Raw genomic sequence first — 17,179 nt, 5'->3', positions numbered from 1 at the left:
AGATTGCAAGGGGTAGCTATTGCTGAATTCCCTCTTCCCAATCCTCATCCACTAACTCCGGAACATCCGCCACAGCTCGCTTAACTGGGAGACTCTAGATGTGTCTTGTGTAGCAAACATATTATATAGTGTGGACAGTGTTTTCCCACTGTTCGGAGATTTAAGCGCACTCTCCACAGGCGACATTTCCAGAGCCAGCGAACCGGGACCGGAACGCATGGCGCAATTGAAGGAACCTAAAGAACATGTGATTCGGGAGATCTTTTTCTCTTTTCAAAGCATCTAGCCCACACTACCGGATCGGGGATGGAACGAAAATGAGGCAAACGAGGGTTGCCCCATAGGGGAGTCGCTGGGGACCAGTCACTGGGTCCCATAAGCTGTTTACGAACCGTATCCCACACCTTAACCACTTCGCATCCAGGCCATTTCTGACACTTCGCTCCTACATGTCAAAAATCATCATTTATTTGCTATAAAATTACATAGAACCCCCAAACATTATATATGTTTTTTTAGCAGAGACCCTAGAGAATACAATGGTGGTCATTGCAACTTTTTATCTTGCACGGTATTTACGCAGCAATTTTTCAAACGCGTTTTTTTTGAAAAAAAAAACAGTTTCATGCTTTAAAAAAAAAACAAAACAGCAAAGTTAGCCAAATTTTTTTGCATTGTGTGAAAGATGAAGTTACGCCGAGTAAATAGATACCTAACATGTCACGCTTCAAAATTGCACACGCTCGTGGAATGGCGCCAAACTTTGGTACTTAAAAATCCCCATAGGCGACGCTTTAAAATTTTTTACTGGTTACATGTTTTGAGTTACAGAGGAGGTCTAGGGCCAAAATTATTGTTCTCACTCTAACGTTCGCGGCGATACTTCACATGTGTGGTTTGAACACCGTTTTCATATGTGGGCGGGACTTACGTATGCGTTTGCTTCTGCGTGCGAGCTCACGGGGACCGGGGCGCTTTAAAAAAAATTTTTTTTTTTTTATTGTTAATTTTACTTAACATTTTTTATTTTTACACTTTAAAAAAAATTTTTTTTTTTTTGATCACTTTTATTCCTATTACAAGGAATGTAAACATCCCTTGTAATAGGAATATGACACGATCAGTCCTCCTTACAGTGAGATATGGGGTCAATAAGACCCCACATCTCACCTCTAGGCTGGGAAGCCTAAAATAAAAATAAAAAATAAAACGATCGTTTTTTTGAATGCAGAGGCCGGGCGTGACGTCATAACATCGCGCCCAGCCTCCGAACGATCATAGAGACTCCGGTGACCATCTGGTCCGCCAGAAATCTCTATGGTGAACATCCGGCGCCGGCGGATCCGCTGTCCGACTCACCGATCACTGAGGTGAGTCGGTAGAAGCACCGGAGGGCGGCGGGAGGGGGGGACGTCCCCTCCCGCCGCCCGTAAGAATGATCAAGCGGCGGAACAGCCGCTATGATCGTTCTTATGGTGTATGGAATCGCCGGCTGAAAATGCCGGTATCTGAATGATGTCTGTAACCTCAGACATCATTCAGATATAACCCCGGAAAGTCGAGGACGTCATATGACGTCCTCCGGATGCCAAGCGGTTAAGGGTCGCTCTCATGGGGAGGGTCAACTGTAGATTAGATCTAGGACCTCTATGCACCAGATTCCTCAGCTCCGCATATGAACCGAGCAATGCTGCCTCTGTGATGGAAGCAGGGTTGGCCGGTTCTTCTGAGAACCACCATTTTACAGTCAATAAGACCGCCGCCCAATAATATTTCAGGAAGCAGGGCAAGGCCAGACCCCCCAGGGTCCCTGGTAGTTGTAAGGTTGATCTAGCTATTCTGGGAGCCTTCCCATTCCAAATAAATGAAGTAATAATACTGTCCAAGTGTCTAAAAAAGGTTATCGGTATGGAGACCGGGGTTTGTCGGAATAGATAAGTAAATTTGGGCAGTACTGACATTTTAACTAAGTTCACTCGGCCAACCGGAGTTAGTGGTAAAGATTTCCAAGTGGTACATCTTTGGGATAAGTAATTGACCACTGGGTTTAAGTTGAGGTTTATATACTTTTTTAAGTCTTGATGAATTTCCACACCTAGCTATTTAAACTGGGGAACCCTACAAAGCTGCCCATCCGTCTGCAGGGAGACGGACCCAGCGTGAAGAGGGAACAGGACTGACTTTCCCCAATTTATACATATACCAGAGAACTTCCCAAACCTATTGATTACCGAAAGGGCTGCCTGTAAAGAAGTACCATCATCCCTAAGGTAAAATAAGGTGTCGTCAGCATATAACGACACCTTTTCTTGTATGGGTCCCCTTGTGATCCCCCGGACCTCAGGTGTAGCTCGGAGGAGAGCGGCCATAGGTTCTATCACCAGGGCAAAAAGACCCAGGCGAGAGAGGGCACCCCTGTCTGGTTCCCCTGCCCAAGGGAAAGGTTGGGATAGTACCGTGCCTGTGCGTACCCTGGCTGTTGGGGCCTTGTACACCATCCTGACCCAGGAGATAGACTGGACCGAACCCGAATCTGTGGATGACTTCCCAGAGATAGCCCCACTCCACAGAGTCAAAGGCCTTCTCTGCGTCGAGAGGCCACAATTTCCTCCTCAACGTCTCCCTCCCCAGAGGCCAGGACCGCATACAACCTACGGATGTTTATGTCCGTGCCTTTACCTGGCATGAAACCTGATTGGTCTTCATGGATAAGGGTAAGTATTATTTCATTCATACGCTGGGCGAGAATCTTAGTCAGCACTTTTGCATCGGAATTAAGCAGGGATATGGGCCGGTATGAGGGGCATAATTGGGGGCCCTTCCCTGGTTTGTGTAAAACCACTATGATGGCTTGTGCTATGGATAGTGGGAGCTCCTCAGTTTGTAGGGTCTCTGTAAATATTGCATGCATCCTAAGAGCTACCTCACCAATATATTGTTTATAAAATTCGGGGGGGAAACCATCTATTCCCGGGGTCTTTCCCGTCTGCAGGGAACTCAGGGCCCGCTGGACCTCCTCCAGAGTTATTGGGGCGCCTAAGCTCTCCCATGCTGCAGTTGTAAGGACCGGGAGCGTCACCCCGTCTAGAAAGTCAGAGAGCTCCTCAGGAGAGTATTGTGTCCTAGAGGAGTACAGGGACGAGTAATAGTCAGCAAAGCAGACATTAATATTCACAGGGTCGGACACTAGAGTCCTGTCGTTCTTGCGGATGCGAGCTATGGTGGAGACCGGGAACTGCTCCTTGGACAACCAGGCTAAAAGCCTGCCTGTTTTTTTCCCCTTGTTCAAAAATTCTTTGTGTTTGGGCCAAGTGACGTTTGTTCGCTTGGCCACTCTAAGTAGCATTACCTCCCGATATGCTACTTTCATATCTTGTGCTATAATAGGGTTAGAGGTAAGGGTATATCTAGTCTCTAGGTCTCGGGCCTTAGCCTCTGCCTCTTCTAAGAGCATCTTGTCATTTCTATGTTCCCAGCTATGGATGACATATAACAACCTCTGATGTAGGCTTTAAAGGTATCCTATACTGTCCCTGGCATGGAGGAATTGCCGTTGGTTAACCAAAATTGTTTAATCTCTTTGACCATCTCCACTTCTATAGTAGGATGTTCAATCCAAAACCGAGATAGTCGACAAATTCTATCTGCTTGTGGGGTAGTAGTTTGCAGTGTACATGCCGGGTCCGGTGACAGTTTATCTAGAGAAGGGTTAGGAGGGATATTAAAATCCCCCGTGAGGATCACATTATCAGTGGGGAACCGAGCAATTAGGGTTGTAATTTTCTGTAGCAGGGAGGTACTAGCCGGAGGAGGCAGATACACCCCCATCACAACTATGGCTATCGTGTCTATGATAGCGTGTATCAGCACAAAACTGAGAGATCTGTGGACCAGTATGCTAACCCCCCTGGCATAATTAGTGTGTGTGGCATGGTAATGATGTCCCACCCACGGTCTCTTTAGTCCCAACACTCTACCTCCCACCAAATGCGTCTCCTGGAGAATGCAAATATGGGGCGTGTATTTCTTAAGATAATCAAAAACTAGGGAGCGCTTGATTTTATGGTTAAGACCTCTAACGTTCCAGGACAAGATTCTTATCTGAGCCATATCCCAGGAGGGCAGATAAAATTCCCGAAGAACCATGTACATTTGGGACCCAAAGGGGGCCCCCTCCCATCCGGCACCCCTCCCGCTAGGGGACTCACAAGCTGCCCATTGGTATGGAGCAAATCAGGAAACTTTGCAACATAAACTAATCCCTTGCTGTTATAGAGCCGTCTGTATGGAGATATACTCAAGCATTTAAGTAAAAGAAAACAAAAAACAGTAACAAAACAAAAAAAAACAGAACTTCCCTCCCATCCCACCCCACACCCCATTAACTGAACCTCGGGGTGTTTGAGTACCCATAACAAACACAAACCAACTTAAATGTAGGCGAAACCTCCTAGGGGGGCAGTGTGTTGCAATTGACACACCTAGGACCTGATTTTCTGTACTTGAGATCAGGGACTCCACTACCCACATCACCTGCAGGCCATCACTGATAATGAGAAGAAAAAGATAAAAGAAAGGAATTTTCTTTTTCAGGGAGAACAGAGCAACCCATCAGCCTCAAAATAGCCACTTGCACTTAGATAACTCAAAGGGTTCAAACTTAGTTTCAAGAACTGATAAATTTAACCTGTAGAAAATTGAATTCGGTTAGTCAGTAAGAATCAAACATTTATGCTTATATTGGAGAGCTAGTCCAGAGGGAGGACGTCTCACCCCTAACCCCTCCATCAATTTAGTACCTCCATAAGCGAAACACAGTTCTGGTATATATGTCAGTATGACCTGCATTCTCCCATCTCTGACAGCAGGGGCGCAAAGATAAAAGTACAGTATAATTAACAGTTCACTACGCCCCAGCCCCCACCTCCCCTCCACCCCAACATCGTGGGCATAAGACCCATTACCCGCTCTCTCCCATTGGAAAGATTAAAGCAGTTATAGAGTTCAGGAGTCCACCCGCCACAGTAATATTCAAAATTCCACCATGCCACTAAATGGCACAACAATACCACACTGTAAATCCTGGCACCACAGGAGTCAGGTGGGCCATTTCCACCAGCCATCTGGTCCCATATCATGAGTGGGTTAACAAAGATAAAGAACTGTGTTTCTTACCACCGGACATCATGAGTGAAGTAGAAGGGTAGTTGTGGTATTCTCCGGTTTAAGGCATTTGGGCCTTGACTTGGTCGAATGTCCTGCGCTGTCTCTGCGTTTCCACCGAGTAATCAGGAAATAACATGAGCTTTGCATTTTCAGATCGTAGTTCCCCTACTTTTCTTGCTTCCCTCAGGATCAAATCACGGTCTCTAAAGTTCAGCATGCGAAAGATGAAGGTGCGTGGTGGTGCTCCTGGTGGACCCTGAACAGATGGCATCCTGTGGGCTCGTTCCACCGCAAAATGGGTAGAAAACTGTGCTTGTGGAAGGAGAGTGCGCAGCAGCTGCTCCGTATATGCCTCCGGATCCCTTCCCTCCACTCCCTCTGGAAGCCCCACCAGGCGCAGATTGTTTCTTCTGTTTTCCTGGTCCTCAGCACGAGATTCCAGCGTTTTCATTTTAACTTGCAGTATGCGAAGGGAGGCACTGTGATCTCGGAATGTATCTTCAGTGTCCCCTACCCTCCGCTCTGCCTCCGTCAGCCTGTCTCGGTATTTGTCCATATCTCGTCTTATGAGGCCCATTTCTGATTGCATCTGTTCTATTTTGGTAGTAAGGGTAGTTTGGCAGCCTGTTATAGCCTGCATAAGTGCTTGGAACTGTTCCGTTCCTATCTGTGATGGCTCTGCATGCGGCTCTGCGTGCTCTGTCTGGGACGCTATGTTTGAGCGCGCCGCTCCACGTGTATCCCGGGCCGGCGGCAGTGTTTTAAGAGCCGATTGTCATATCCCTTGGGCACCAGAGGTCCTCCTTCTCATGCCCAGTCTCAGTCCCAGCTTGCCAGTTAGTACAGGATACTTATATGTTTGTAAGCCCCGATCAGCCAGAGTATGGTGCCTGTCAGCCGTGGAGCCCTGTCTCTCACCTCCCAGCAGGGTGCTCCACATGTGTTACAGCTGGCGGCAGCGTCTGCAGAGCCGAATGCCGCTACCCCTGTGCTCCAGAGTTCTTTCCTTACGTGCCCGGTCACAGCCTCAGCTTGTCGAACCAAGTAGGCAGTCTGTAAATCCCATACAACCGGATAATAAGGCCTGTCAGGTGCGGAGCTCCCGTTCCTCACATCCTATCTGGTCGCCATCTTGACCACGCCCCCAATTATCACACACTTATCAGGATTTTTTTTTTACCAAAGACATGTAGCAGAATACATTTTGGCCTTTTTTCGCTTATATCGCAAAAAATTAAAAATGAAGTGGCGTATAAATACCACCAAAAGAAAGCTCTATTTGTGTGAACAAAATGATAAAAATATAATTTGGGTACAGTGTAGCATGACTGAGCAGTTGTCATTCAAATTGTGAAAGCACTGATAGCTGATCATTGTTCTGGGAAGGAAGGGGGTGAAAGTGCCCAGTATTGAGGTGGTTAAAATAAATCTAGTATGAGGTAAACAAGGCTGTGTGGGTGGTTGGTGCCAATAGAAGAAATTATTATGTTTCTGACCTGGACATCTTATAGATAGGCAACTCCTATCCTCATATTGATTAGTGGTTCCAAATTAATAACTACTGCAGTAGGGAACAGGCACAAAAGATACACTCCGCATCTTTCCACATAACTGTTCTGCTTTATTATGACACAATTGACGGTTTTTATACACATGATTATGTAGGTATCACACTAATATTACAATTGTACGTTTATGGTAACAAGGGGTTTATCATAGGCAGGCTAATTCTAATCAGGACTCGAAAGAATGCAAACATGTAATGAAAACATTATTAATGCCGTGTCCACAGTGAGAGCAGTGTGCAATACATACAAAATAGAATACAATTATATACAGAACTTACAAATTTCCTTTACAGTCTCCTCTTTTTCAATCAATATTTTGATCACTAACCATACCTGCTATCACCCTTAACCTGGAACCTCCACACTCTTAGGTGGAGGTAGTCCTGGCCAAAGAGGCAAAACTCCATTGTGGAGAATATAATTGCTGAGCAGCTTTTTCATTTGAAAACTGACAAAAATGACTTTCCATTGTGAAAAACAAATGATTGATAAAACATATTTACAGAGTACTGGCTGTACACTCCTGTGGCCAGAATGGCCTTCTAGCTTAATTGTTGGCATGCTGACTTATCAGCATATCTAAACGCAGACAATTCTACATAGGATGGAAGACGTACAAAAGACAAATATGAGTTCAACAGGGCTAAACTACTTTTCAAATCACATTATATATACCGTATATATATATATATTTATATATATATATATCTCTCTCTAGCTAGATATTTAATTTAATGACTGGCCAGTCTTCTCTACATGTGCCTATACCCTCTTGCCTCTAAACTGCTTTATCTAGCAGATACTACATATACCTGTGAACAGCACTATTCTTCCCTTTCTTATCTATAACACCCTGATGGACAGTAGACAGTGACAACATAACATATAACCACCAATCAATACAGTTCAATCAAGGAGAGTAAAATAGGTACCCCTTGTCCCGAAAATGCCTTACCGATCAAGGAAGTCTGATAACTTAAATGTAAGCAAAAGGCTTTCCTCAACCGGCTGATTTATCAGAAATTCCCGGATCGTCTCAAGTTCCTCTTTTCGGATTCTCAGGGTCACCTGTAAATTCTCCTAGGCAAAGCTCGCCATCTGACCTGGGCATTTTATAGATAGGCAACTCCTATCCTCATATTGATTAGTGGTTACAAATTAATAATAACTACTGCAGTAGGTAACAGACACAAAAGATACACTCCGCATCTTTCCACATTACTGTTCTGCTTTATTATGATGCAGTTGAAGGTTTTTATACACGATTACGTAGGTATCACATTAATATTACAATTGTATGTTTATGGTAACAAGGGACGTATCATAGGCAGACTCATTCTAATCGGGACTGGAAAGAATGCAAACATGTAATGAAAACATTATTTGTTACGTGTGCACAGTGAGGGCAGTGTGCAATACATACAAAATAGAATAGAATTATATACAGAACTTACAAATTTCCTTTACAGTTTGTATATTCGCTAGATGTGTATGCACTCTCTTATAGCACTTCCTCATATACCAATGAGCATGCTCACAAATACCTGTCTCTTTTAGAACTTTACAATTTATAAATGCCCTCTGTGCCTAGTGTTCTCTCAGTAAAGTGTCAGCTATAAGCTGGATCCTACTCTAAAGTTGTACAATGCCGAGCATTCTCTTGTGTGGTTTTCAAGCTAATGATTTGAATACACGTGGGAAACGTTTCATTGTTCATTTTATTAGACTATGTCCTTAGCGCACATTGTCTGAGAGCCACGTCTTGAGTTACATAGCTTTCAGCAAATTTATTCAATTCAAACAGCAGTACTGGCAAACATAACTTTATGAGCCAAAATGTCAAAACACTAATCATGTTTAATTACAGATATTTTCACAGTATAAAAATATTTGATTCAATAAAGGGATACGTGGAATTTATGAGAAAGCAATAAAAATCAGAGGACAAATAGCAATATCATAAAATGACAGCTTTAGGTGCATTTACTCTCTCCATACATCTTTTATATTTAAAAACGCATGCGTGTTAAGCTTTGCTAACTATGTTATGTGTTAATACACCACCCTACACTTCATCAAAACAGATGTTGATGTTCAAAAGCGTACATTTTGAATGTGGAGGTGTTAATGAGCAACTGCTGCTTGCCACTGTTTTAGAGCTAAATGGACACTTCGTACTTGCACTTTGTAGCTAAGCTCCCTACTCCGCCACTGCAGCTGTCAGAGGCATTGCAGGAGTTTTGTAGCTGGGTGGGTGGAGATTAATTGGGATTCAGAGACTAGTTCTCATCAGGTCCACTCCCCTTGTGACAGACAGCCTGCTATTGTCTGTAGAATCTACCCGCTGTCTTTGGTTAATCACAAGAAGAGAGCAAACCTGATTAGGAACTAGGCCCTTAGCTTTCCCCATCAGGCTCTGCCTGCTGTCAATGGCTGCTAGGAGCATGTCAGCTGTGAAGCAGACAGTGTCCTTGACAACCAGTTACAGGTGGGGAGGGGGTAGTGGCCAAAACATGCTGCTCTGCTACACAGCATGCAGAGACAAGCACCATGCCTGTCTCTGTACGCTAAGCTTAAAGTGTAAGGTTCACCTTTACAGAAAAATCTGTAAGGTGAACCTACACAGGACCCCCTCCTCACCCCCCCCCCCCCCTCCAGTCCCGCTGACCTTGAGTGCGGCGCTATCCCGCTATGAGCCCTGGTATAGCTGAGTCACCGGTCCGGGGCTTAGAAATCCCCCGCAGCTTAATCTTCAATATGCACCCTGTTAGGAGGTACATTTAGGAGAATTCTAATTGGTCAGCGCCGTCACATGGGCAGCAGCGACCAATCAGAACCCACGTAGCCTGTCCTGTAAGCGGGGGAGAAGAAGAGAGAAATCTGAGGGGATTTCTGAGCCCCGGCCTGGGAACGCATAGCGGGATATTGCCATGCTACAGGTCAGTGGGACTGGGGGGCGGGGGGGTGAGGAGGGGGTCCTGTGTAAGTTCACCTTACAGATTTTTCTGTAAAGGTGAACTTACACTTTCAGTTAGTCTTAAAGCGATATTAAACCAAAAATGTAATACATTGCAGCTTACCAATCATTTGATGTTTTGGCTGCATTCGTTTTTTGGGGGCTTTTTCCCTCTGTTTTCAGCTGGAGATCTGGCCAATAACACACCTCCACTATTATACAGATGCCAATCTGGATGAAAGAGCACAGGGGCACGTTTGGACAGCAGCATTGTTAATCTAGGCAGGGGGGAGTGTTAGATGTCTTAGCAGATTTAGATACACAAACAAATAGAAGCCAAACTTCAGTTCACGCTTTTTATAAGCAGTTATAGCAACAGTTTGTTTTTTTTTTCCTGTTGGGATAAAGGCTTTACGTAAATTAATAAAAGCTCATTTGTAACCACCCCTGTCAACGGTAAATGATTTGTCTCCTCCCTCTAACTGCTACATCTGCAAGAAGGCTTATACTTTTTAAAAAATAGCAAACTTGCTGGCCAGATCATGAGGTGAAAATAAGGGAAAGAAGGCCTAAAAAAGAAAACGAATGAAGCCACCACTGATGAGCTGCAATATAATACATTTTTACTTAAAGGTTTAACCCCTTTGCGCCGGCGCCTCCTGGCCCTTTAAGGTATTTAAAATGCCGGGAGGCGGTTTTTATGATGTGATTGGCTGTCACGGCGGTGACATGATCAAAAAGCTCCCAATAGCAAGAAGTGATCGGGAGCTTTCCGTTAGCTGCCGGTAACTGTGCTGGGAGTGTGCAGGGCGCGCGCCCTTGGCACAGCTGTGTCTGCAAATTGGTACGCAAATCTGCGGCCTCTTGACACCGAGGTGCACCCACTGAGAGGCTGCATATTTGCATAGCGTTGGCACCTAGGGGTTAATACCAGTTAAATTATCTCCAGTTTCAGAATTCTTTTTGAATTTGGTGCAGCAGAAAGGCTGTGATCTGTGATTACATTGCCCTGCTGGGATCTTTGCTGACGATCCCCGCTGAGGTATCCAGTGCCTGCCTGTGAGATCCCGGGCTGGGGTTACAGCCATCTGCCCAGCGTGGTCCCCTATAACAAGGGACCAACGCTTTCTGGTAAGCGGCAGTGTTTTTCCATGGTGGAGGTTTGCACTTGTCACTGCAGTGTGGAATGTCACTACGCATCACCTTGGGATTTGTTTTTGCATTATGGACTCTTTTTCATTTTTCATTATATATATAATTCATTTTTTTGTTTTTTCCACTGCACTCAGTCTATGGACATTCTCAACTGAATTTCCTCTGCATTTGCAAATTTTTTTGATTGTATTTGATCTTTGATGTATATTCACAGCACTTCATTTTGCACTTTACATATTTTGACATAGTTATGTAGTACTGTATCACTACTGTGTTTGTGGCTGTGCAGAACTACAACTCCTTTGGTAGGTAAAACCGTAAACATATACTTATTTAAACTGTATAGCCGAACTTCTACTTTAAAGTGGATCACCATTGAAGTTACTCATTGATTCTATGAATGTTCACATACATTAAAATGCCATTTATGGTGACACCTCTGTTAGATTTAGCGTCAGTTGACTTGGTTGGAAATTATTGTGTTTTTTATTAAGAGCAGAAATAAAGTGCATCCCTGTGGTTCATAAGTAACTTTTTTTTTTTTCTTTTTTTTTTTTTTAATGTTAGTTCCTTGACTGTTATGATGATGGTTCGTCTCCAAAGTGGTTCTAAAGGCAGAACATTTTTTAATCCTAATGCATAACCTAGATTAAGGCAAAATGCTCCAGTGGAAGTAATGTCTCGTCACCCATTCCTCACCCCCCTCCTGAGCCTGATCTCGATCCAGCGCTATCCCTTTCTGTAGTGGTGCTACTCTCGCTTTCTTCTCACAGGACAGAGAGGCAGCAGCAGGATCCATCCTGCTGTTAATCAAATCCTTTGAGGTGAGGTGGGGCCAATCCACACTGTGTGTGTGTGTATAAACCCAGACACCCCGACTCAGGATCGAGCCCACAGATGTGCCGCCATAGGAAGTAGCTTCCTGTGGTGGCACACCGAGGAGAGGAGAAGCCAAGAGAACCAGTGAAGGACCCCAGAAGTGGAGGTTTAGGGCCGCTCTGTGCAATACCATTGTGAAGTATAACATGTTTATTATTTTTATGAAAAAAAAAACACAGGCTTTACAAACGCATTAAGATTTTATGAGTATTTGATCTGGGTCAAATATAGAAATTTAGATACTTCTTTACATCCATGCTTGTCTGAATCTGTATTTCAAACATACTAAAGCCAGACACAGCCAAGCAACTAGAATTTTGAAAAGTGCCAGCCACTCAGGCCCCCATAATTTTAAGATACAGGTATACTTTTTGACATTAGTTTTAAGCCGACATACCCCTGTCATCTCATCAGGTTAAATCCTGACTTTAGCCTCTTTTGCATTTTTGGGGATGGGTCATGACTTATTTTAAAGCTCTTTTACTGCATGCTTAGAATATTTAAAATCCACTGTATATCTGGGCACTTTAATTATATACTCCCCTTTATTACAGACAATAAATTATGCAGGAGACATTGACCAAAATTGCTGATCCTGTAAAATGAATAGCACTTTTATGCCAATTATTTACCTAACATTGAAATAAAAAGCATGCAGCTGTGCTTTAGAAAATAACTCTGGTAAAACATTTAAAGAGCATTCATTGTCTATTTTCCTTTGTTTCTCCTTTCTGTTCTTGTTTTCTTTTTATTCATTGTCACTACATCTTTTGTCCTTTTCTCATTGGCCATCCCATATAACTTCACCTGCTTGTCATGTTCTCCTAGTAATAAAGTTCTGTATAATCAGGAGTCTGTTCCCAAAGTACTTCTTCCTTTTTGGCTACCTAACTTGAATGCTTATGAAATGTGATATGTCAGAACTTGACTTTTTTCATTCTTTGTTGACTGCTATGTATGGAATGCTGGTCTGAAGATTTGTCTAATACTGTAAATACATAAAAATGTATATTTAGATGTTATGTATGTATTTGTACATGTCTGTCTATTTAGAATTTCCTTGTATTAAACTCCTGTCTATATAATTTATATATCTTCCTGTGTATACAGATTGAGTACGAGAGGAAGAAAAAAGATGAGGGCAAACGTGCCCGTGCAGACAAGCAGCAAGTTCTGGACATGCTGTTTTCTGCTTTTGAAAAGCATCAATATTACAACCTTAAAGATCTTGTGGATATTACAAAACAGCCTGTGGTGAGTACCTGATAATATATGATGTTTAGTAAAGAATAAATTCTTCATTGGCTGACATCCTGTAGTAAACTTCCCATGGTGGTATTATGTTAACTTTCCTTTGTTGCTTTAAACCTATTTTAACAAAGAATACAAAGTATGCATTTCTATAACCTATACAAACGCACACCACCATGCAAACATGCTCAGGCACTAGACTAGTTTTTATTTTACTGAACATAAAATCCTACCCTGAAACTTTGTTTTTCAGAAATTTCACTGAAACTCGGTGAAAAGGGAAAGTATAGTGGAGGGAATTTGCTAAGACTGAGGCAGACAGAATCTGGAGCAGCTGAAAAATATTTTTGTTTTTATGTTCTGATTATCTAGATAGTTGTCTGGACAGCTACCTCCCAGTGTTTATGTTGTTGTTATCTCATACTTGGTCTATAGTTTAATGCAAGCTTTCTCATTTTACATGTGTTTACGCCCATGAACCCACCTGTGGCCTTATGGAAGACTAGGGTTGCACCGATATCAGTATCGGTATCAAGCATTTGCAGGTGTACTTGTACTCCTGCAAATGCTCTGATGCTTGACCTGATACCTGGGTAGTCAGGGGTGATCAGTGCGGCGGTGGGGGAGTTGCAAGCACTGATCTCCCTGTATAGATTTCAATAAAGCAGCTGACAGCCACTTCTCTCTACCCCCCCCCCCCCCTCCCCTCCCCACACACACGCTTTCAGGTGCTTTATTGAAATCTTTACAGGGAAATCGGTGCTTGTAACTCCCCCACCACTGCACCGATCACCCCTGACTGTCCCCTGTGTCGTCTTCTCGGTGCTCCTCCAGTCCTCCGCCATGTCCTCTGCGCTCCTTGGGTCCCCCGCCATGTCCTCCATGCTCCACCGGTCCCCCTCTGTCGTGTCGTCCTCCGGTCCCCCCCCCTGTCCCGGATCTATCAGGATGGAGGGCGGAGTAAGGAGCCGGTAAATATGTCCTTTACCGGTTCCTTCCTTTTCTGAATGCACAGAGTCAACAGGGCTGATAAAAAAAAAGAAAAAAGACATTGTTCACCCCCCACCCCCCCAAAAAAAGAAAGCATTGTAAAAAGTAAAAATATATATATATTATACAGTTGTGCTCATAAGTTTTGATTTCTTGGTCATTTTTCAGAGAATATGAATGATAAAACAAAACCTTCTTTCACTCATGTTTAGTGTTTGGCTGAAGCCATTTATTATCAATCAACTGTGTTTACTCTTTTTAAATCATAATGGCAACAGAAACTACCCAAATGACCCTGATCTAAAGTTTAAATACCCCAGTTTTTAATACAATGTATTGCCCCCTTTAACATCAATGACAGCTTGAAGTCCTTTGTGGTATTTGTGGATGAGGCTCTTTATCTTTATCTAAAGCTGCCCATTCCTCTTGGCAAAAAGCCTCCAGTTATTGTAAATTCTTGGGCTGTCTTGCATGAACTGCACGTTTTGAGATCTCCCCAGAGTGGCTCAGTGATATTGAGGTCAGGACACTGAGGTGGCCACTCCAAAACCTTCACTTTATTCTGCTGTAGCCAATGACAGGTCGACTTGGCCTTGTGTTTTGGATCATTGTCATGTTGGAATGTCCAAGTGCGTCCCATGTGCAGCTTCCTGGCTGATGAATGCAAATGTTCCTCCAATATTTTTTGATAACATACTGCATTCATCTTGCCATCAATTTTGACCAAATTTCCTGTGCCTTTGTAGCTCACACATCCCCAAAACATCAGCGATCCACCTCTGTGTTTACCTCTCATCATAGGCCTTGTTGACTCCTCTCCAAATGAAGCGTTTATGGTTGTGGCCAAAAAGCTCAATTTTGGTCTCATCACTCCAAATGACTTTGTGCCAGAAGGTTTGAGGCTTGTCTCTGTGCTGTTTGGCTTTTGTAAGCGAGTTACTTTGTGGCATTTGCATAGTAAAGGCTTTCTTCTAGCGACTCGACCATGCAGCCTATCTTTCTTCAAGTGCCTCCTTATTGTGCATCTTGAAACAACCACACCACATGTTTTCAGAGAGTTCTGCATTTCACCTGAAGTTATTTGTGGGTTTTTCTTTGCATCCCAAACAATTTTCCTGGCAGTTGTGGCTAAAATTTTAGGTGGTCTACCTGATCGTGGTTTGGGTTCAACAGAACCCCTCATTTTCCACTTCTTAGAGTTTGGACAATGCTGATTTGCAGTCTCAATTCCTTGGATATCTTTTTATATCCCTTTCCTGTTTTTTACAGTTCAACTATCTTTTCCCGCAGATCCTTTGACAATTCTTTTGCTTTCCCCATGACTCAAAATCCAGAAATGTCAGTGCAGCACTGGATGAAAGATGCAAGGGTCTGTCAGGAGTCCATAAACTCACTGACCTTTAGTATGCACACACACTAATTACAAGCAAACAGATCACAGGTGAGGATGGGTTACCTTTAATAGCCATTCAAACCCCTTTGTGTCAACTTGTGTGCATGTTAGCAGGCCATAATCATCAGGATATGTAAACTTTTGATCAGGGTCATTTGGGTAGTTTCTCTTGTCATTATGATTTTAAAAGAGTAAACACAGTTGATTGATAATAAATTGCTTCAGCCAAACACCACCATGAGTGAAAGAAAAGTTTTTGCGTTATCATTCATATTCTATGAAAAATGACCAAGAAATCATAAATTCTGCCAGGGTATGTAAACTTATGAGCACAACTGTATATATAAATTGTAAAAAATAATAATAAAAATAAATTGTAAAAATGAAATAAAAATTAAAAACTACTGATTCAGTCCACTGTCGCATGACATTAAAAAAAAATATCCGTAATCAGTATTGGCGAGTACTTGAATAAAAGTATCGGTACTTGTACTCAGTCTTAAAGTGTTATCGGTGCAACCCTATGGAAGACCTAACCCGATTATGAAGTTCTACTTTTGTTCCCCCCCTCCCCTCCCCATTTACGTACTAATTTTGTTACATGTACTGAGCACGCGAGGATTGTTCGCTACTCTGTCAAGTGATCATTTACTTCTTGTTTTCTTCAAACAAATCATTACAAACGATTGAAACAGAAAAATTAACTAGCCCACTTCTGCCTTAAAGGAGAAGTCCAGCCTGAGCTCATTTGGCTGGGCTTCTCCTATGGGTCACAGGAGTGCAATTCGTTTGGCACTCCTGTGACCCGTTTTCAGCAGAGAGCGGTCTGAAGTCCGCTCTCTGACTTCACAGGAATCAATCCAGGCAGCGTGTCATCCCGACTTAGGACGTCTGGATCCACCAGCTGCCTGGACTGATAGCAGTCTCAGCCTCTCAGCGAGCCACTGAGACGGCCGCTCCCCACCTCTCCACAGCTCAGCACTCCAATGAGCGTGGAGGAGCAGAGCAGGAGAAATGCTGACTGACAGGCAGCAGCTGTCCACTCGGGGAGGTGAGAAAACCGAGCCATCGGCGATATTCGATGGCTTGGTTCTCAGTGAAGAGGCAGCAGGGGACAGATGCAGCATCGGTCTGATGCTGCATCCACCTAGGTAAGTATGAATCTACAAAAAAAAAAAGTATTGCCGTACAACACGCACTTTTTCCTCTGAAAATAGGGGGGAAATCACAGGTGCGTGTTATATGCCGATAGTGTACCTCAGAGGGGAAGGAGGGGGACCAGCGCCACCGGAATTCACCGAGCCGTCATCTCCTGTTTACTCGGCTCTCACACCGCAGTTACACACACACAGTCCCCCCCCATCTGCTCACCGACCCACATCCGCACGCCGCGTTCAGCCAGCAGGCCGGCCGCTCAGGACACTCCGCGGTCCGGCCCAGCTCCCCCGCAGCAATACACCGGGACCCCCTCCCCTCCCATCCGCACTTACCTACTCCAGACGCCGCCTTCAGCCAGCTGGCCGACCGCTCAGGACATTCCGCGGCTCCGGCCTAGCGTCGGCTGCTAGCCGGCAGCACTTCATCGCTTCCTCCTACTACTGACCGGTCGCCTGTCCGGCGGGCCTCTCCCCCCCCTCCCCTGCTTGACCATCCTCATCGGATTTACCCGCCCACATCATTGGACGGTCTGGGTAACACCGTAGGACAGCCCGCAGCTCGGGCCTGGCCGGCGGCCATCTTGGTACTCCCACCGCCATCCAGCCTGCGGCTCGGGCCTAGCCTGCAGCCATATTGGCACACCCAGTGCCGACGGTGCAGCAT

The 17,179-nt window shown here is 44.2% G+C and overlaps 1 protein-coding gene across 1 annotated transcript in view; it reads left to right on the top strand.

Annotated features, from left to right (window-relative positions):
* The window catches only part of GTF2F2 (general transcription factor IIF subunit 2), a 458,542-nt gene that overhangs the window by 392,572 nt on the left and 48,791 nt on the right, over positions 1–17,179 (top strand). Inside the window, exon 8 of the mRNA XM_073614164.1 lies at positions 12,835–12,978. Coding sequence (XP_073470265.1) covers positions 12,835–12,978 — 144 coding nt within the window. The remainder of the gene's footprint in view (positions 1–12,834; positions 12,979–17,179) is intronic.

Source organism: Aquarana catesbeiana, linkage group LG02 (genome assembly GCF_042186555.1).
Source record: "Aquarana catesbeiana isolate 2022-GZ linkage group LG02, ASM4218655v1, whole genome shotgun sequence".
In the NCBI taxonomy this organism is placed as follows: Eukaryota; Metazoa; Chordata; class Amphibia; order Anura; family Ranidae; genus Aquarana; species Aquarana catesbeiana.
The sequence above is the reverse complement of the archived record's forward strand: the minus strand, read 5'-3'. Positions and strand labels throughout refer to the sequence as shown.